The 20,431-nt window shown below is 48.7% G+C and overlaps 6 protein-coding genes across 6 annotated transcripts; 2 read left to right on the plus strand and 4 right to left on the minus strand.

Moving 5' to 3' along the window:
- Positions 1–665: 665 nt before the first annotated feature.
- On the plus strand, positions 666–1,826 carry N7487_002245 (copper fist DNA-binding domain-containing protein; the record flags this gene model as incomplete). The annotated part of the gene is made up of 3 exons (XM_056869992.1): positions 666–741; positions 793–933; positions 994–1,826. The coding sequence occupies 3 exons, from the start codon at positions 666–668 to the stop codon at positions 1,824–1,826; spliced, it is 1,050 nt and encodes a 349-aa protein (XP_056734776.1).
- A 4,760-nt stretch (positions 1,827–6,586) lies between these two features.
- N7487_002246 (heavy metal translocating P-type ATPase) lies at positions 6,587–10,153 on the minus strand (the record flags this gene model as incomplete). Its single annotated transcript, XM_056869993.1, has 1 exon — positions 6,587–10,153. The coding sequence occupies one exon, from the start codon at positions 10,151–10,153 to the stop codon at positions 6,587–6,589; it is 3,567 nt and encodes a 1,188-aa protein (XP_056734777.1).
- A 598-nt stretch (positions 10,154–10,751) lies between these two features.
- On the minus strand, positions 10,752–10,991 carry N7487_002247 (uncharacterized protein; the record flags this gene model as incomplete). The annotated part of the gene is made up of 1 exon (XM_056869994.1): positions 10,752–10,991. One exon carries the CDS (start codon positions 10,989–10,991, stop codon positions 10,752–10,754), a length of 240 nt encoding a protein of 79 aa, XP_056734778.1.
- Positions 10,992–12,438: 1,447 nt separating this feature from the next.
- Positions 12,439–15,026, plus strand: N7487_002248 (uncharacterized protein; the record flags this gene model as incomplete). Its single annotated transcript, XM_056869995.1, has 11 exons — positions 12,439–12,556; positions 12,611–12,742; positions 12,807–12,859; positions 12,918–13,253; positions 13,463–13,548; positions 13,589–13,781; positions 13,847–13,990; positions 14,059–14,412; positions 14,487–14,656; positions 14,713–14,773; positions 14,859–15,026. The coding sequence occupies 11 exons, from the start codon at positions 12,439–12,441 to the stop codon at positions 15,024–15,026; spliced, it is 1,815 nt and encodes a 604-aa protein (XP_056734779.1).
- A 302-nt stretch (positions 15,027–15,328) lies between these two features.
- Positions 15,329–17,196, minus strand: N7487_002249 (uncharacterized protein; the record flags this gene model as incomplete). Its single annotated transcript, XM_056869996.1, has 3 exons — positions 15,329–16,648; positions 16,708–17,024; positions 17,079–17,196. The coding sequence occupies 3 exons, from the start codon at positions 17,194–17,196 to the stop codon at positions 15,329–15,331; spliced, it is 1,755 nt and encodes a 584-aa protein (XP_056734780.1).
- A 2,050-nt stretch (positions 17,197–19,246) lies between these two features.
- Positions 19,247–20,023, minus strand: N7487_002250 (uncharacterized protein; the record flags this gene model as incomplete). Its single annotated transcript, XM_056869997.1, has 2 exons — positions 19,247–19,812; positions 19,864–20,023. The coding sequence occupies 2 exons, from the start codon at positions 20,021–20,023 to the stop codon at positions 19,247–19,249; spliced, it is 726 nt and encodes a 241-aa protein (XP_056734781.1).
- Between the last annotated feature and the right edge of the window lie 408 nt (positions 20,024–20,431).

Genomic DNA, 20,431 nt, shown 5'->3' on the forward strand with positions numbered 1-20,431 from the left:
TATCCCCTAAAACATCAAGTCACGCCCAAAGTTAGTTGCGTGAAACGTTTAGGCCTCTGTGGTCGGTTGATTTTCTGCCACATATTCCAAGTCAGCTATTTAGTTAACTAAAAACGACACTTTCTATGATAACTACGATAACTGTACTGCAGCATGAATGAGGATAAAATAATAGAGTGCCAGGAGCTGTCAACGAGTGTTAAAAGGCCAATCAATGCTGGTGAAAGCATGAAGGCCAACAGGCAAGAGAAAATTTACAGCACGTGATTAAACTATTGATTGTCTCTCAGCGATCCGACTACAAAATAGTCGAAAAGAATAACAAACCGATTAATACATCTTCTTTTTCAACGCAGTGAAAGAAATAGGGTGTTTATTGAGTATGATTGGCTAGGAAACACTCCCCAATTCACACTCCCCAATTGCTTTTCGAATGTTGTCTCGGTCGTGCTATTTGTAGTCACGGCAGGCAACTTTAAGTGGGAGGGCGAATAACTTAAACCGGTCCGACCGATGTCCACTTCGCCACCGACAGCTCATCTTACCATCAACGTGTCTCAAGTCACTCATCACTTTTGCACTCTGCTTAAATTCTATTCATCAGAAGCATACAAGGGCACAGCTCACGTTCTAGCTCCGTGCTTTGTTCGACATAATCGCCAGCAATGCTTATCAATGGTGAGAAGTGGGCTTGTGACGCCTGTATCCGTGGCCACCGTGCTGCCAGTTGTTCCCATTCCGGTCCGTCAGTACTGAGATACTGATTTGGTGCCCTGCTGATTGATTCCCTAGAGCGTCCCTTGACCCTTATCAGTAAAAAAGGGCGACCAGTCTCTCAGTGCACTCACTGTCGTAGTCTACGCGAATCACGATCAGCACATGTCAAGTGCGGATGTGGCAATAATAACAGAGCAAAGAATGACTGCAAGACTCGTGAGTATATTAGTATTTGGTATGCTTGGCTGGTTCCTTGCTAACTAAATTAATGCACAGAAAATTATTATCCACAATGTAATTGCGTTCGTGGGGAGCGTTGTGTCTGTGCGTTGAAGAAAGAGCCGTCCCTAGAACTCGATTCTGGGCTTTCTCCGCCGCATCCCCTTGTCCACGAACACAGAAAGAGCACGTTATCCGAGTCAGAGAGCGCAGTAGCTGCCCTCCACGAAGATCGTTGCAGGTCTCCTGGACAGTTCACCTCTATACAGACAAGTCCCTCAGCAAGTATACCCAAATCCCAAACTTTGAATCAGCACAGCTGGCTCCAGTATAAGTCAGCTGAGGACAGCTTTGCCGCAAACTCAGTTATATCACCTGCCGACCTCTCATCCTTCACTGGCCTTTCTTCCGCCATGACACCTGGCTACCCCCGATACATAGAACCCGCTTCAGCACCAAGGGCTCTTGATAACTTCTCAGTTCATCGAACTGTGACAGAGAATCCTGATCTGGATATGCCGTCCTTTTCTTCTGTTGACTTCCCAATAATGACAGCCTCAAGCGGACTCGTGAACGGCATAAATTCCGAGAATCTGTATGGAGAGGACATGTTTTCCTCCACTTATACGCAGCTCTCACCAGGCCGCACAGGAGCAGACGCCTATACTGCTGATTGGGAGGGGTCCCATCCAGATGTGTTTGGTACTGGCAATGCTCAAATTCCGCACGGCTTCACTCCTTACGCTTTGCGCTTACCCTCGCCATTATTATTCAACGGTACTGGCGAGGTGAAGGAACTTGAAGCATCTTCAAACCATGGAAATGAAGGAGCTAGTCAACCATACGCACGTCGAATACATGATCCCTCCACGTCAGCTGCACAGTACTAGTTGCATCCAGAGACACGGAAGATCATCCTTTCAATAGTCCGGAGGGCAGTTACTTTCGGGTACTTGCAAGAAAGACTATGAGACCACGCAAGCATTCGTCAGACCACCTGTTAAATAATTCGTCCCAGACCATGAGAATATAATGTCCACCATCTTCAACAGCGTGCCCTTTTATGCGATTAAGCAGTCATTATGACCAAGTTTCAAGCTTAGTTAATCTCTTCAGGTCATGCATTGGTTACCTGTATCCCCAGGCAAACATCTGCGCCGCACATCTTGCTATACTCTTGCAGAAAGGAATGAAATACTCAGATGAGTTAGGAGTAGGTGATGGGATCAGTGCTATATATTTATAGGTAGTGAATGAAGTTCAGAATGGTAAAAAGAGGAAATGTGCCTTTTGATCTTCAGTGGACCACGGTTTTCGCCTAAATGACCACGATTTTGGCTTCGCAAACGTGTCAGGGATGAACTACCATTTCCTCTCTATCGTTGAGGGCTTTACAATAATATTCAAGCTGTCTCCGAGAACATACCAGATTGTGAGCCGAAGGTGCGAATAGGGTGAGTAAAGTAATAGAGTAGCAGGTACTACCGTAACACTGCCTTTGGAAGGCGTTAGCATCGGGTTCTGCCAGTTTCAGAATTTCATCAATGTCGATGGACTTCAGATTGCTCGGTGCTAGAGGTAGCGCGTGCGCCGATCACCGTCGGAAAAAGGATTGATTTGATTCAGATCTGATTCGGACTCGTCACTACGGCTGGCAAATCCGTAGGCGTCGTTATGGGATGCAGCGTCAACGGTGAGGAATGGCAAAAATTGTTCTACTTCCGGTATATCGTCCGACGAGGGAGTGAGATCAGGAAAGCCGAAATAGGGGTCATCGAAGCTCACATACGATAGATTCTGTCTATAGGATGTTGAGTAGGTCTTTGGACAGGCATGCCTCCCTTGACGCTTTCATAGAGTCCCCGCGGCTGTTCATCGTCTATGATGTTCCGGCCTGGCTTTAATGCTAGCTCAATTCCACCTGAAACCTGTGTCAACACTTCTTCAGCGTTGCTGACAATACCGGCGAATCGGATGCGAGGTTGGATGGCGCTTAATCTTGTCAACTCCGGTGCAGTCAACACTCTACGCGTTTCTCTAATGCGCACTCTATGTTTTTATATGCTGCAGACGGGCTATATGTAAAGATGCAAGAAGTAAAAGTAGGTATCACCTGGTTCTCGCATGGTTCGTCAGGCACTCACATCACTGATCTAGGTACTCGAAATCGCGATCGGCCAGAGGTATTCAGCTATGATTCGACTAGATCAGCCTCCTGGCGGCTACTTTCTCAGATTTGCCACATACCCCCAAGGAGATATGCAACAAGTGGTTGAATCTCTTTCCTTTTGAATCAGTGGTTCCTCTTCCTGGGCCTGCTAATCAGACACACGCCTTTACGATCAGCCAGACAGGAACTGTGACAGGGTAGTGGACAGAGCTCCATATACCGAACCGAATATCCCCATTATTGAGGGTAACATATCAGATGGCTGGTACGCGAATACAACCATCCATATGCCGTCGAATTCGACAATTGACATTATCATGAGGATCTCAGATGATTCCATGGATTCGGTAAGCTCGCCTACGCCAATCCTGATCACCCGTCTTTGGTTAGCAAAGGACTGATTCATAACGGACACAGATGGGCCACCCCATGCAGCTGCATGGCCATAAATCCTGGGTTCTCAGCTCCGGAATCGGCTCGTTTCCATATAGTTCCGTTACCGACGCGCCCCCGTCGTTAATCGACCTCAAAAATCCTCTCTATCATGACAAAACAGACCTTCCGCCATCCGAATGGGTTGCCATCAGGTATAGTACTATGCTTTATTCGGCTCCACTTGAAGGAGTGTTCTCAATTGTGTTCGACAGGTACATTACATGAATGGATTGGCGCGCTTCACTTCCCGACCGTTAAAATGATATTCAGTGACGTCATTGTACAGGACTTCACAATTGTTTCTCATTTCTACTTGACCGCCAGTTAGCCACGACTAATTAAAACTGTTTTTAAAAACTCACACTGCAGGAATTGCACGAGCAGTCCTTGCTTGAGCAGGTACAGTTGCTGGGGCCATTGCATGCACAGTTAGCGCCACAAGTGCATGCCATCTTCAGTGTAGTCGTCGACTTGAGAACGTATTTGTCAGGAGACGGAAGAAGATGCGAGCGGAGCAATAATATGGTTATGTGGAAAGCCTGTATTCTTATGGGATAAGTAAACGTAAAGGTTACATCATGATGGCGGAAGCAGCTACAGTGGGCATCTAACTTGTGCGAGGCAAAATACCGCTCGCTACCTGAAGCACAGCCCCTGTTCTATGATAATTAGACTTACTGTGGCTAATAGCTAACTAGGTTTGAGTGCCCATGGAACACGGACAGAAAAGCATTGAAAGGCGCGTAAAGTACGCACAAATCCCGCAACAGTGTCATGCGGAGTACAATAGCGATCTGGAACCAGTGACATTATTAGTCTTATTAAGAATGCTAAACGGCCACATCCCTCTCCGCATCTACACGATTTGATCGTCCGAGGCCGCTGTTATAGTTCTAACTTCTGATATTGCAACCTCACCACAGCGATGCCATCATTTTATCCTCGGGTCCTGGATTACCAAGCTCCCGGTTATCCGTCAAATTATACAGAATTCCTGGTCCAGCTCTCCGTGATGCAGTGAAAAATATAATTCTAATGGTCGACAGATCGCTGTTAATACCCTCCTGCTATGCGGCTCCCTTATTGTTTTTGGGCTTCACTGCCTTTTGTACGGCCCTTTTGAACCTGCAGAAAGCGAAGAGCTATATGCAAGATTTGTCCCAGCTACTCTCGAGTCCATTATGACAGTGATCATCCTCGACATAGACGTCGACATAGAATTTCTATTATTATTTACCGCACTACTAGCGGGAAGGATGTGGGTCTGGATAGGAGAATGGAGGGTCGACTCGCTCCGTCTAGAGCGAACTACGCGAATGCCCACCTATGTCTGCGTGCTGATTGCTGTCTTATTACCTCTAACTTTCGAGATGTTCATGATGGGTCGCATTTTCCACGCCGCACAACGGACCACCGATGCAAAGGTTGTGATTATGTTTGGTTTCGAGCATACAATCGTGTCGATATCGGCTATGTCAACGACGCTGTCATTTTTTTCGCTACGTGAGGAGGCATTCATGAGAAATCCCTCCGAAGAACGAAAGGACAAAAGGCGAGCGATGTTTTCTCTGAATGCAATAACAGGTAAACACAATTGCCACGTTCAATCAACTGCATTTCAAAACCTGGCTTTGCTAATAAGTTTCAGAGTGCGCAGTGCTGTTTATCAGCGTATCCTACCTTCTTGTCTGCCTTGTCTCTTATAAGCGCCCTATCATCACTAGCCATATATTTGCCACTTCCCTCTCGCTCATAACGCGCTTACGTGCTTTTCTTAACTATCAATGGGCTCTTCAAGAAATTAATGAACGAAATTCCGATGCTACCGCTGGACAGATAGGTGAGGCAAATGTGTGTGTGATCTGCTATGAGCGTATGTGGCCGTGGGAGCAAGTCTACGCTGCAAAGGGGCTTAGTTCGGCCGATGAGAGACCCACCCCGGGATATATACAAGCCACGCGTCATGAACAAATGTCTCGAACGAAAAGGCTTCTTTGTGGGCATGTGTTTCATTTGGGCTGTCTCCAAATCTGGTTTGAAAGGCAGGCAATTTGCCCACTATGCCGGGGAATCATCCACGGAAACCACCGACCTTCAAGATCTTAATTATTGAGGGGACCACAATATGCTTTGAGAATATTTTAAACAGTATGCCTGTCTCAGAATCAAATGTGAACTAGAAGAACATGTGACCTGTGGAAGGGATGATGATGTAGCAGCCGATAACTACAGAGGGCTGCATTAAGTTCCGAGTCAAATTCAAGAAGACAAAAAGCCCTTTAGGTGGATAGAAACAATTTATTTCGCTCTTTGAAATTAGTATTGGGATCGATTTCACACTAGTATGAACCAGCACTAGTTTCTAGTGCCAAGAAACCAATGAGCTCCTCGGACGCAGGGAGTGGTCTGCCCAATCACTGGTGACGCGCGCTCTGCAAGCTCCGCACGCCGATGCCCTGAAACGACATGGGAAAAAGGATGAAAGATAGCCGAAAAGATTATGAAACATGAAAAAGATAAAAGTGGCCAAATCCAGAAACGTAGGGAGTTCGGAAAGAAGTAACTTTATTGGATACGGCAATAAAGCCATGAGAGCGGAAAGTGTATATACTCCTAAATAGGTAAGGCAGGAATTAGTGTTATTGGATGGACACAGCAGCAATCGGAAGAGAGTACGGGAACAAAAAGTAACGCTAAGGTAGTAGACTATGGATCCTTCTCAAGAGAGCGAAGTTTCTCAGTGTCAGAGACAACCAATGAAAACCATGCGATCCTAATAGTATCTAATTATCTCATTATTGATGATTTGCACGTGACCCAGGCAATTTCGTGACTCTCGGTGGCACCTCTGTATGAACAGCCACTCAAGTAGTTTGACTATTGCCGGGGTCATAACAGCCAATCCAGGTTGTCCAACTACGCCTTTCAGGTTTTCTTTCATGACTTTAGCAAGGACCCCTTCAAGTGCGCATTAAAAACCAAGGTCCAAGTTCCACAGTCCAAAGCCAAAGCAAAATTAAAAAAAAAGGTCTGTTTTCGAGGAACTCAATCATCCGATCTGAAACCGACCAGTGGCAGTCGAGCCTTCATCAAAAGACTGCTGGATACGACACTGACACTGCTCAATGCCATCGCGAGGCTGGACCAGACTGGATCCAACCGGACATGGCTGCCGTTGCTGACGATTGGGTAAAACACTCCCGCAGCGACTGGCACGGCAATGCAGTTGTAAACCAGCGCCCAGACGAAGTTAAACTTGATCCGGCGGAAAACGACGCGGCTTAGATCGATGAGCGTCAGGAGAGAGGAAAGACGAGAAGACACGAGGACAAATTCTGCAGCCGAGATCGCAATGTCCGACCCTGAACCAATGGCAATGCCGACGTCGGCCGCGGTTAGCGCAGGCGAATCGTTAATCCCATCACCAACCATCGCGACAAGTGCCCGGGCGGAGCCTGTTTCCTTCTGTAGGGTGTTCTGGAGATATCGAATCTTTTCTGCCTTTTGCTCGGGCAGAATACCGGCAAGGATGTTCTCTGGCGGGATTCCGACCATGCTGCCCACCGCATGCGCAGTCGTCGGGTTATCTCCTGATATCATCCACACCGCGATACCCCGATCCTGGATAGCCTTGATGGTCCCCTTGGCCTCGATCCGGATGGGGTCGGCTACTGCCAACATGATGGAGAGCTTCCAGGGGACTATTTCGGTGGCTGATTGCTCCGGGCGAATTCTGTGCCCTACCAGGACCACAGAATTGGCCTGGCGCTTCCAGGCGCTCAATTTTTCGGCACTGACCGGAGGGATGACGATTCCGTGATCTTGCATCAAGGCCTCATTGCCCACGATGACTTCCAGGACAGATGAGACCCGATTGCGAGCGCCGAATGAGCCTTTCATACCCTTTCCTGGTATTTCATCCACCATAACCGCTTTGAGGACCGGTGCTAGCTTGGAGGCGGCAAAAATCACAACCGCCTTAGCAATCGGGTGATTGCTGTTCTGTTCGAGCTCCATAACGGCGCCCCAAAGATCATCGACGCCTGCGCTATGTGTTACCTCATGATCAGTGATAGAAGGTTCGCCGCCCTTGGTAATAGTGCCGGTTTTATCAAAGACGATGCAGTCAAGCTGGCTGGCCTCTTGGAAGGCTTCACCCCCACCTTTGACGAGGATCCCATGCTGAGCCGCGAGACCACCACCGACAAAAAGGGCCGTCGGCGCTGCGAGTCCGATACCACAGGGGCACGCGACAACAAAAACTGAGATGGCGAATTGCAACGACCAGAAACCCCAGCCTCCCGGAGTGTCGGCCTTCCAGGAGTCGGGCAACCGGCTGGAGACACCAAGGCCCAGCCAAATTACCCAGTCCAACACCGCGATGAGGGTGATGACGGGAACAAAAAACCCCGTAATCAAGTCTGCCGTGCGCTCGATTGGCGCTCGACGGACCTGCCCCTGGCGAACGGTGTTGATGATCTGATCCAACATCGAGTCGCCTGAAAGATGGGTGACACGGACCAAGACCGGGTTTGCCTGGTTGACTGTTCCCGAAAAAACTTCGTCTCCAATGGACTTGGAGACCGGTCTTGATTCCCCAGTCAGACTCGACTCGTCAAACTGTGACTCTCCGTCGATCACCGTTCCGTCATACGGAGGTGAGGCACCGTTCGCCACCCGCACCACATCTCCGAACTCCAGTTGGTCGATTGGAACTGTGCTGGAATCCGCAGAGGCGGAGAGGCTACCCGCTCCGGCCGTGTCCACAAGTGTGGCCTCTCTCGGGCGCAGCTTGCCCAGGAGGCTAACTGCATTTCCCGCTTTGGCTTTGCTGTAGGCCTCGAGCAACCGGCCGATCAGTAGGAACATGGTCAAAAAGACAACCGCATCGAAGTACGAGCCGGTATGAGAAGCTTTGGGGCTACCGTGTGGCTGCGAGGCATTGATGGCCAGGATAGCGATGGAGGAGAAGTAGGCGATGCTAGTGCCCAGTGACATAAGCATATCCATACTTCCAAAGCGATAGAATCTACGCAAGATAGGATTTTTGCTTCCGGGTCGCCAGAGCGCCTTGAGCTCGGTGAGCATGCGGCGGTGGAAAATGTCTGCAGCGAAGAAATAGACAGGACTCGACGTGATGAAGAGCGCCCACTCAGAGCGTGATGCTTCACCTGACCACATAGGCTCCTCGAGGTAAATCCGACCGGGATTGTCGTTGTGGACCAGGGACATATACACCACACCGATGATAAAAGTCGGGATGGCAGCTAGCACGGCCAAAATCAACCGGCGAGCGATATGCCATTGATGCCGGCGATGCATCGCCTGAGAGCGTTCCTCAAGGCTCGGAGGGTGGTACACTGAAACGGTAAAGGCTTTATCGATATCGGCAATCGTGCTCATGATATGTCGGATGGTAAATTTTGGCGCCTCAGGCAGATAGCTCACAGTAATCTTGGGCTGTGTCTTGCTAGGAGGTGCGGTCACTTTTAATCTGTCCGAGTAGACGGCGAGGGCAACGAGAATCCGCTGTGGACAGTGTGGACAGTGCATCCCCTCCACCTGGATGGTCACCGACCGCTTCGAGCTGGGTTGACTAGATGGGGCTCTGCTCTCGACGTCGCCGAGGGTGGCCGTGTAACCAAGGCTGTTGATAATGCTAGGAATTTCGTCCAGGTGGTCCTTTCCTTGGAACTCCACCATCGCATTAGCGGAGATGAGGTTCACATCCACTGTGGTGATCCATCCGTACTGTTTCAGCGTGTCGGTCACTTTCCCGACGCAGGAGCTACAGGTCATGCCTTGGATGACGTACGAAGCTCGCCACGTATCTTCCGGTCCGGACGCACTCGGTGGCTGCTGGAGTCGGATCTCCTCACATTCGATCAACTCCGTGGTATAACCCGTTTCCCTAACCGTCTCGAGCAACTCGTCTATGTGCGACTTATCCAGGAGCATGATAACGGCACTGCTCGTCAAGAGATTGACGTCGGCCGATTGTACCCACGGTCGAGTTTGCAAGACCCCGATGATCTTGCTCACACAGGAGCTGCATGACATCCCACTGACGGACAATGTGACTCGCGCCCGAGTGTCGATGAGGTGGTCATCCATAACGGACACGAGCGCTTCTTCTTTTGTCTGACGGATGTGTCGACCGAGCCGATCTTTTTTGTCGGCGACTGCTTCCTTGTGAACGGTAGAGGACGTCTTCGACGACAGCATATCGAGCTGTGCGGAACATGCGTCGTATTTTGAGAGGTGCAATTCGGACTGAGCAAGGACGTCGTGTTCGAGCTCGCCACGGGAGCTTCTTCTTGGAGCTTCTGCGGCGTTGGCCTCGATATCACCCTCGCTGGCATCGGGAATAACACTGTCAACCTCGAAGGCAACATCCTCTAGAGCGCGTACGATGCGGTCGGCGCTAAGCGTAACGGAGTGCACGATTTCGATCTCATGTCGAAGAATAGATGTCGAAATGGAAAATGGAGGCGGCTTTAGAGCCGAAAGAGTCTCCTCGACGTTTGTCACGCACGACGGGCAGTGCAAATTGTTGACTAAGATGGTGGTCAGCCTCGACTGAGGCAGCGACAACTTATCACTCGGAGCCATCTCCGGCGGATAGACGAGAGGGTGAGAGACCAAAGATCCATAAGGTGGTTTTCCGATCTGCGGAGAACAGCTAGCTTTTATAGATCTCGAGCCTTGGTTCAGGATTGGACAGGGTGACTGATTTCGAACGTTCTAGGGTCTGCAAATGTATTACAACTTCCACCACGCTACCGCACTAATCGCGCATGTGCCTGCCAGAGATGACAGATGCTGATTCGAGATCCATGAAGAACTAGATGCGTTATTTGTGCGGCTGAGCCAACGCGGGAAGAAAGCTAAATCGAGGCGCCACTTCACCACGATCTTACCTTAGAGCGGGGGGCAACGCATACAGAGAAAGGTAATATGGCGAAAATAACGCACTTCAGGCCATAGTAAAAATATGACATATCATGAAACCTCAAAAATTAAAATTACCATCTCATTTTTAGTATTCAATATGTCGTGTCAAAGTTGTGAGTTCCCTGACGACAAAAGTCTCTCCGCACGCTTTTGATTAACTTCGACAGTTATACCCAGGTCTGCTTATTGTCCAGTTCGTATTGTTGGTTACCAGTATGCTCATTCATTTGTCATGGACGCTTACCAATGTATAGGTCTAATCCTTGATACCGTCCCTGATTTTGTTGTCTTTGCTGGCGCAGTCACTGCAGCTAGCATACTGATATTGCACCTTTTTAGTTTTATTTTTATTTTTATTCTTTTGGCCGTCTCGATCTTGATCCTCGCGTGGAGCACCCGGCGAGAAGGCTTCAGTCGTAAAAATATACGCCGGCCGATGGTCTGTGCTTGTTTGCGCAATATCACCAACGGGTTCAGTCTTCCGATAAAGCGTCATAGCTGCCACTGGTTTACTCTGTTGGCTTCCTACGAACGACTCGAGCCGAAATAGAGGTGGATATGAGCATCCTTGAGAGCATCCAATTCCGTTCTAGGAGCTTGCAGCGATCATCCAGGAGCCAAGATGATGTATAGATCATTGCCAAAGAACATACGCAATGATTGGTCCCACCTAGCTTATGTGGGTTTTCCTAGGCGCCTGAGCGCCTTTGCATTCCTCGCGATGTGTTTCGTCTTGTACCTAGTATTTAGAAGCCCCTAGCGACACCTTGGTAATTATCTCTATCCAAGGACATGCTCCGAACTTCGATATTTCACATGATACCCTACGTTCAGGGTGCGTCAATCAATCTCTGCCCCAAAAAAGAGCCAGGTATACAATGAGAGAGGACGTACATCAAATTTCTTCCTTTAGTTGGGAGGGTGCACGTGCAAACAGTGACTGAAATGGGAGCGTCACAATTTCATCGACTTGTCTGTGCCACAATAACTGAAACATCACCTAAAATACCGCTCTCCTGAATAGGGGACATATTCACAGTGTACTCTTCACAGTTGAGGTTCGCCATATCAAACTGATTATGAGTACGAGCCCATGGACCATTCCAATACAGCGAGACTATTTGACCGTCGATATCGTGGTATAAATCCAAAGTGCCTTCGACCCCCACTCTGTAAGTTGCGCTGCCACAGAATGATATTGTTCTGTTCTCATCATGTGGAATCATTATTTGATTCACGTCTTCGGGAGACAAAAGCTTAGCGATATCGCTCTTTTCGTACGGTTGACCACTTCCCGAGTAAAGTTAGTTCAATTTCAGTCTCTGAATGGTAATATTTCTCAAATACCAGGTTATGACGGTGTTCTTGATAACAATGTTGCCCTTTGGAAGATCGTTCTGGACGTTGATGGAAAGACGCTGTGTGATATGATGTTCCATCTTCGAGGATTTGAGCTAATACTTTCAGGAAAATGTAGAGTGTACTTGTCAAAATAGAAACTCGCAATAAGAAAAAGTGTCAGAACTAATATACCCGTCCGAGTGCCTTTCGCCACCTGGCACGTTGGGTTCTGGGCTGTCTCTGCTTTCTGCGTTACGCGTAAGAGACATCAATATTCCAAGGAACTTAAAAGACCAGGCCAACCGTTCTGAAGGCCAAGCATCAATATCCAATGCGATCGTTAACTTTTTGACAATTCAATTGTGGGCCCACTTCGGTCATTTGACCAATCCACATTCTTCTATGCGCGATTAGTGCGTAAAATTATGTCATAGTTTACCATGTCCCTGACATCGAGCAGTGCCAAGACCGCGCTAAAATCCGCGAAAATATCGCAGTCTCGTGGCTGTATGGAGGTGACGGATATAATAATGGCGACGTTTTCGCCCCCACAAGGGATTAAAGCGTGCCTTTCTGCAGTAGCTCCTCCTTATCTGCCAAAGATGTCCGTTTGCCGGATTTCGTACGCCATTTGGCTTGCACTTTGTTACTTTGTGTCTCATTCGAATGCTATTCTCCGTACATACAACTTGACGGTGCATAATGACGTTAAAGCTCCGGGTACGTGGACCATGAGCGCCAAACATGGGACTTTCAGAGCTAATTCCTAAATAGATGGTGTCAGCCGCGAAGTCTTTCTGATCAATGGTCAGCTACCGGGGCCCCTAATCGAGGCAGACGAAGGCGACGATCTGGAAATCTTTGTCAAGAATGACCTCCCCGTTGATACTTCTCTTCACTGGCACGGTAAGTCACTTCCATGAGGAAACAGTTTTTTTAGAACCAGTGATCACTGATTGTGCCATAACAGGGATTTTGCAAAGGGGTAGTCCCGATATGGATGGAGTGCCTGGTGTCACGCAGGTCAGTCCTTAAATATTTGACGGTAATTTACATCCTTGTTGCTGATTCTAGACCATAGTATCCCATACCTCCTGGCGGTAACTTCACCTACAGATTCTCGATCAAAGATCAGTATGGCTTCTTCTGGTATCATTCCCACGTTAGAGCATACTACAATGACGGCATAAGAGGGCCACTCTTGATACGACCATCTCCCCAAAGACTGCGGCCATTTGAAAAGCTTGCTCATAGCCCACACGAGCGTGATATCATTCTGCAGACGGAGAGGGACGCTACATCCATTCTTTTAAGTGACTGGACACATGAACTTTCGGACACCATTTACGCTCGATACTTTGAGACAGGCGCTTTTCCAAATTGTGTCGACAGCATCCTTGCCAATGGATTCGGGAGGGTTGAGTGTTTACCGGAGTATATGCTCCAGGCAGGACCCAATATGGGATATGAAGATATGAACCAGCGTTCTTCATCAATGATGGCAATGTCAATGGCGAAACGAATGGACATGGACATGGACATGAGCACGGACGCATCCGCCACATCCTCTCAGATGTCAACAGGTACGATGGCTATGGATACGACCGTGGGTATGACTATGTCTAGCACTTCTATGTCCGCAATGCCGATGTCAGCTACAATGACGATGTCGGACATGTCACCGTCCATGACTTCATTGAGTCCCCGTGGCTGTATGCCGCCAATGATGTTTAGGCAAGGCTACAATGCCAGTTCACTCCCACCTGAGACCTGCACCAATACTTCGTCGTCCTTGCTCACCATCCCTGCGGATCACACGAGTGGTTGGCTCGCGCTGAATCTGGTCAACTCCGGTGCAGTCAGCAAGTTACATGTCTCTCTGGATGCACACTCTATGTTTGTCTATGCTGCCGACGGATTGTATGTGGAAATACAGGAGGTGAAGGTGAGCATACCTTTGAAGAGCATCCGTTATATCCCCCAGCCTGGGCTCACCACACGTCATTTTAGGTCCTGGAAATAGAGATCGGCCAACGGTACTCAGTGATGATTCGACTTGATCAGAAACCGGGGAATTACTATCTCAGATTCGCATCATACCCCAATGGTGACATGCAACAAGTGCTTGAAGGGCAAGCTATTGTGTCCTATAACGTAAGAAAATCGGCAAGCAAGTCGCGACCATATCATGCCCGTGCTGACTTCTCGTTTTCATTTTGCAGATGAGCATGATGAGCAGCAGAACCCCAATGAACGTCACGGTCGATCCCTCAACCATTTGGATGTTGACCAACGGATCAGCCAAACCTGATACCAGCGTACTTAATCCTCAGTTGCTTTCTCCCTTCGCGCCTGTCAACCCTCCCTCATCACCAGCAGATCAGACATACACTTTCACAATTAACCAGACCGACATTGTGACATGGGTAGTGAATGACGCCTCATACTCTGAGCCAAAAATACCAATCATCCAGGGCAACGTATCAGACGGTTGGCAGGCGAATACAACCATCCATGTGCCGTCTAACTCAACGATTGATATTATTATGAGAATTGCAAATGATTCGATGGATACGGTAAGTCTGTTAAATTCCAACGACCTTTCTATGATGTGGACAGCTGGAACTAATGGGAGATAAACTCACCGCAGATGAGCCATCCCATGCACCTACACGGCCACACTTTCTGGGTGCTTGGGTCCGGTACCGGCTCTTTCCCGTATGATTCCGCGACGGACGCCCCAGAATCCCTAATAAATCTTCGAAATCCTCCTTATCGTGACACAACTAATCTTCCTCCGTCAGGATGGGCCGTGATCCGGTAAATCACATGGATATTCTACTGGCAAGACAATAGCTTACCTTTCTTGAAAACAGATATGTTACGGATAATCCCGGCGCGTGGATCTTTCACTGCCATATCCAGTGGCACATGGTGGTGAGTACAAATGGCTAGACAGTCGTATCCTGAATAATCGCAAAAATCTTGGTCTTGCTAACATTACATTATTTTCCTTCACAAGAGCGGCATGGCACTTGTCCTTGTTGAAGGACAGGATCAATTTCCCGCCCTGATTGGTCAGTCTAATAATGGTACCCCTCCTGCTACGTCAGCGGCGCCGATGCGTCGTATCAGCTCTCGTCAAACTGCTTTGACTGCTGCTGCTGCCAGTCTCATGATGTTGGGATGAGTCCGGAATAAAGAGTAGTGCAGGACTAGCAAGGACCACTCGCCAATTGAATTCAAATATATGGTACAAGAAGCCATGTATTTACTTCCATGGTACGATGAATAGGCCTTTTTCCAGAGCGGTTAGAACCGAGTGCGTCGCAGTCGATCAGTACAGGCAGCTGCCCACTGGTCCATTTCAGTCACAAAGATAAGATGTAATTAGGCATGAATTTGTTGTTGGCTGGAATTCTTTGCTCGTATTTGGAACGGAACGCATCTAAGATAACCTGAAAAAGTAAAGGGAGCCCCAACAGCAGACCACTAGCTAGTAGCAGTTTCGAGAAAGCCTCTTTTGGCATTTTCAGGTGACGAATGCAAATGGTATTGTTCTTGTTGAGCAGCTGCGCGAACGATAGGATCAAATGGCATGATGTGCTTGGTGGCTTTGACGGAGACTCGCCACGAGATGCACGGCTCCGTCGCATTGTCACCATGGAATGCCTCCCAGCTAAGGCATACGTTTGCGTTACCGCCTGGTTCAGATACCTGCATCTGATTCAGCGCCCCAGTGACCTGAGAATAGTCAAGCCACAAATTCTCGGCGGGACCAGAGATACCGTGGGTGACATTGAAATCCTCCGACAAACGGATGGTGCCAGCAAATATACCCAAGAAGTCTCCCTCGCATATCGGCACAATAGAAGAGACGAACAGAGTTTCGTCGTCCTTGGGCAGAAGAGTGATGAATGCGGACTTGTCTGACCCGCCTTCGTATACCGATTCATCATCGTGTGGAATGCCAAGAATATCAGTCGAGATAGACTTTGAGCTGCGTTGCCTGAAGATTTCTTCTTCAGCGTTGACGGCCCACTCGTTTGAAGCATTATTCCACGAGGGCTCCGGCACTTTCAGTCGTTCTAGCACTTGAAGATTGCTGAGGTAGCTAAGACGCTTCGAGTCTCCTGTCTTCAACTTGGTAATCCGCATTTCCAATTGTTCGATATGAGATCGATACTCGTTTTCCCATCTCAAAATTTTATCCACGAGTGGAGTTTCCGATGTCTTGGAATAACCCCTGCAGAAACTGTCGAATTCTTTTGTACGGTAGAAGAGAATTTTGTCAACGCCAGCCTCACGCATATCGAATATGTTTTTCCAGAAAATTCGGTACTGTCGCTGGTTTTCTGCACCTACACTATACCCAGTGTCCTCCATGAATTTCTTTGTGGCAGCTTTTTCCGCCATGGTGAATCCATCAGCCGGGCCCTTGGCGGGTGGCAGCGTGGCAGGGTCGATCAGCGCCGCGCACTTGAGAATGATAGGCCAGAAGATAGTTTCGTTGTATCTTGTCTGTATTGCTCTGCCCGTAGTTAAAGCAGTGTCTCTTCGAATGGCGTGAATTGCCTGCTCATAATTGTATCGAGAGACATCTTTGATATGGTCCCGCATCCTCTCGAGCCTAGTTGTTGCTAGGGCCATGCTGTCGCGCTGCCCATATTGTGCGATATCAGAGGTGGATTTGACACATTGCATCAATATTGTTGTCATGATCTTCATCTCGTAGGCTGAATCTAGATGTAATGGCAAAGAGCTGTCACGGGGATTAGGCACACACAAAGATTCAGGGTCTTCGACTTCGGACTAGACGTAAACCATGCATCCATTAGACTTTCTTCAATCTGGAGGACAAAATAACATACCGTTGTTTGTACTTCTGGCGAAATTGATTCCTCGGGAGCCTTAACTTTGGCTGTTCCAGTTCCATCAGCTACTGACGCTCCGGGAGGTTGATCTATCAACTCCGACTGGTCGCTTCTTTTCCTCTTCTTTTTCTTCTTCTTCTCCGTGCTGGCCATATCGCTGTAGGTTGTTGGACCGTTCTTCCCTGTCTGTTTCATAAGTCGATAGGACCCGCGAGTTTCATGTGGTGGAGTCGGAGGGGTTTCTATAGTCGCTTCCTTAGCTTGAGAAATAGGCTCGGTCGCACCTCCAGCGATCACGAGTCGAGCTTTGTAAACTAAAGCGACCGTTAATGATGAATACTCTGAGACGTTGGCGGGGGCTAACTCACCATGATCGGCAGCGTGGGCGATAACCAGATTAAGGTGCTCCTCACTGTCCTCAATTCCGCAAATTGTGAATAGCTCTCGTATCTTCTGGGCTGTCAGGCCCAAAATGGCTTTATCCATGGCGGGCGATGATGATGGCAAAAGACTAAGACTGCGTCTTGTCAATGAAGAGAGAAACCCTTCTGGAACGTTCGGGGCAACGGTTGCCCTCTGGCTTGGGGGGGAGGGAAGAATGAGCCAATCAAATCAACCACAGGCGAGGCTCACAAAAATAGCATCAACCAGGCCAGGCAAGACTTGACCGGGATTGACCCCCTCTTTTTGTTGTGTCTGTGTCGGCCATTGCATATCAAAAACAAATTAAACCATACAACTATGTAAATGGTTCTTTCCGTACCTTCACCGTCAAGGATAGGTGCAACGCCCATCTGGTATGTGACTTACGCGCAAGGACAGGACAGAGCTTTAGGGAATATTGGTATCTGCCCCTGAATTTTCGAATCATATCCCCAGGCGTCTCTCCGTATAGTTTATTCCGAAAATGGGACTGTTCACGATGCGCCAACACACTGACCGCAGGAATGAATGGCCGGATGACATAAATTGAAGCCGATGCATGGTTGCACGATATTCCAGACTGAGCAATATCCCAATCATGTGCGATGTCGGTCGGATGTGGTGAGGAGTCGGTTTTTCGTAGAAATCGAGGCTCGACTCAAGACGTTAAGGTGAACATTTCGGGTGTGTTCAGGACACAGGTGGCGTCCATGGATATGAGTAACTCTGATGAATTCGTGGTTGCATCCGAGTCAACTGTTGAACAGTTGAACCGGAAATGGTAAAGGTTGGTTATGTTGATCATTTAAAAGTGGTGATGAAAAGCAATAAACGGATGGCAGGTGAGAGACGCCGCCTCCTGGACAAGAGTACGGTGGTCAATTACTGCCATTGGCCGAATACACCCACGCTTCCTGGGCCCCGCACACATCACGTGTATCTCAAAACCTTTAAGAGTCACGCCCCAAGTTAACTGCGTGAAATCGTTTAGGCCTCTGTGGTCGGTCGATTTTATGCCACGTATTCAAGGCCAGCTATTTAGTTAACTGAAAAAAGATGCTTTCCACGATAAATACACTACAGAATAAATGAGAGTAGAATAATAGCGTCCCAGGACTTGTCAACGAGTGTTAAGCCCAAACAATGCTGGGGAAAGCATTAAGGTCAACAGGCAAGAGAAGATTCACAGCCATGATTAAACAATTGATTACAGTATCTCGCAGCAATCTGACTATGAAATGGCCGAAAATAATAACAAACCGAGTTCATGTCAGTGGTTGAACGAGACAGGGGTAGATCGCCTGATGGACAACAACCAACCTTTCTTCACTACTAGATCGAGTAGAGTGTAAAATGGAAGCAGAGAGGATTTCGGAGATCGCAAACCAGAAAACCCGTAGGTGAGCCTGTCTGGTGCCTGGCATCTGGCAGATCTGGCAACGTGGCATCTGGATGCTTCCGGGCAACTCTCTTTTTGGCGGTCAGTTTACAATTCGATGTGTATGGAGCAGCAGAGTCTCGGAAGCCAGCGGAATTGATGTTGGACAGATCCATAGGGCAAGCACTCGGAGTCCTTCACCCGTAAAAAGAAGGAAATTGGTATTGTTCGTCGACTCGAAGGCGATATTGGCGTTTGGGCCAGAATCGTGAGGAAAGTTCTCCCAACCAAAGACAATATAGGGCCTCGGGATTGTCGTGTAAAGGCGTACGATGCATGTACATATGTATTGACAATAACTTCGAATTTCAAGTGTTCAACCCATGGGACCCTGGTTCACAATATGCTCCACTCTCACTGACGTCCCTAGTAGAATGAACTCGCACAATAACTCGAGGCTGGAGCTCATGCGGTGCTGCGAGAATTGGCAGGATGTCTGAGAATCGCCCGCAGAAGATAGGCCGGAAAGGAGTATCCCATCAGAAATTCTAATTAAACTGCCTATTCTGCTAGAGAACAGGAGGCTAATAGATCGGTTTTGGGTTGATATCCCCTTTTCCTTGCCCACCATACCAAGATATAAGGAAGAGAACCCTCAGTAGCCAGAGAGTATTTCGTAACAACCTAACCTTTACAACCGAGTCGTAAGCACCGGGAGCAGCTTTTGCAGCCACCCTAATGACCACCGTGGCCGCCCCTGTAGCTTTCCTGTCCACCTTGATACCCGCCGTGGCCTCCCTCATAGCCACCGTGGCCGCCCCTGTAGCTTTCCTGTCCACCTTGATACCCGCCGTGGCCTCCCTCATAGCCACCGTGGCCGCCCCTGTAGCTTTCCTGTCCACCTTGATACCCGCCGTGGCCTCCCTCATAGCCACCGTGACCGCCCCTGTAGCTTTCCCGTCCACCTTGATACCCGCCGTTGCCTCCTTCATACCCGCCGTGACCGCCCCTGTAGCTTTCCCATCCACCTTGATACCCGTCGTGGCCTCCCTCATAGCCACCGTGACCGCCCCTGTAGCTTTCCCGTCCATCTTGATACCCATCGTGGCCTCCCCCATAGCCACCGTGACCGCCCCTGTAGCTTTCCCGTCCATCTTGATACCCATCGTGGCCTCCCCCATAGCCACCGTGACCGCCCCTGTAGCTTTCCCGTCCACCTTGATACCCGCCGTGGCCTCCCTCATAGCCACCGTGACCGCCCCTGTAGCTTTCCCGTCCACCTTGATACCCGCCGTGGCCGCCTGCAGCTTACTATTAGCGACACTCATTGGACAGGAAATCACAAAACTAACCGGCATCAGGTGGTCGTTGGCTCTGATAATCCTGAGGGTGCTTCTGACCGGTCATGGCATCAGTAACTTTATGTAGGATACCAGAAGATGACTGTTGGGAGCCCGGTGTTGTCTGTTGACCAGATATTTGATTCGTGAGCTTGCTTAAAAGATTCGACATTGTAGCATGTAATAACGGGATTCTGCGAATGAAATTTGTATGAGAGAAAATTTGGCATGCGTACGGGCGCTTGAGCGATTTTATGGCTGACGTGACTCCTCATGGCACGAAAAGAGGGGTAGGGTTGTTAAGCCAGCAAACTAAACCCTGTCTAGTGCCCTCTATCAGCTTCGGCCGCGCGGCACCCGATTATCATGATCATGTTGTTCTCTTTCTTAGTTAGATTGTTGGTAGGCTCTCCTAGATCCATATTCATTGTTTTCTCTTAAAACAAAAAATTTTCATCATTTTTCGCCCCTTCCGAGTTGTTCCTGTTTATACCCATCACCATCATTTATAGTACAACCGCCTACCATATGTGGTCAAAACTTGGAAAGTGCAAATGCCGTCACCTTTCCACTGCAAGTT

The sequence above is a fragment of the Penicillium crustosum genome (assembly GCF_028827405.1).
Source record: "Penicillium crustosum strain IBT 35664 chromosome Unknown utg000001l_segment0_segment0, whole genome shotgun sequence".
In the NCBI taxonomy this organism is placed as follows: Eukaryota; Fungi; Ascomycota; class Eurotiomycetes; order Eurotiales; family Aspergillaceae; genus Penicillium; species Penicillium crustosum.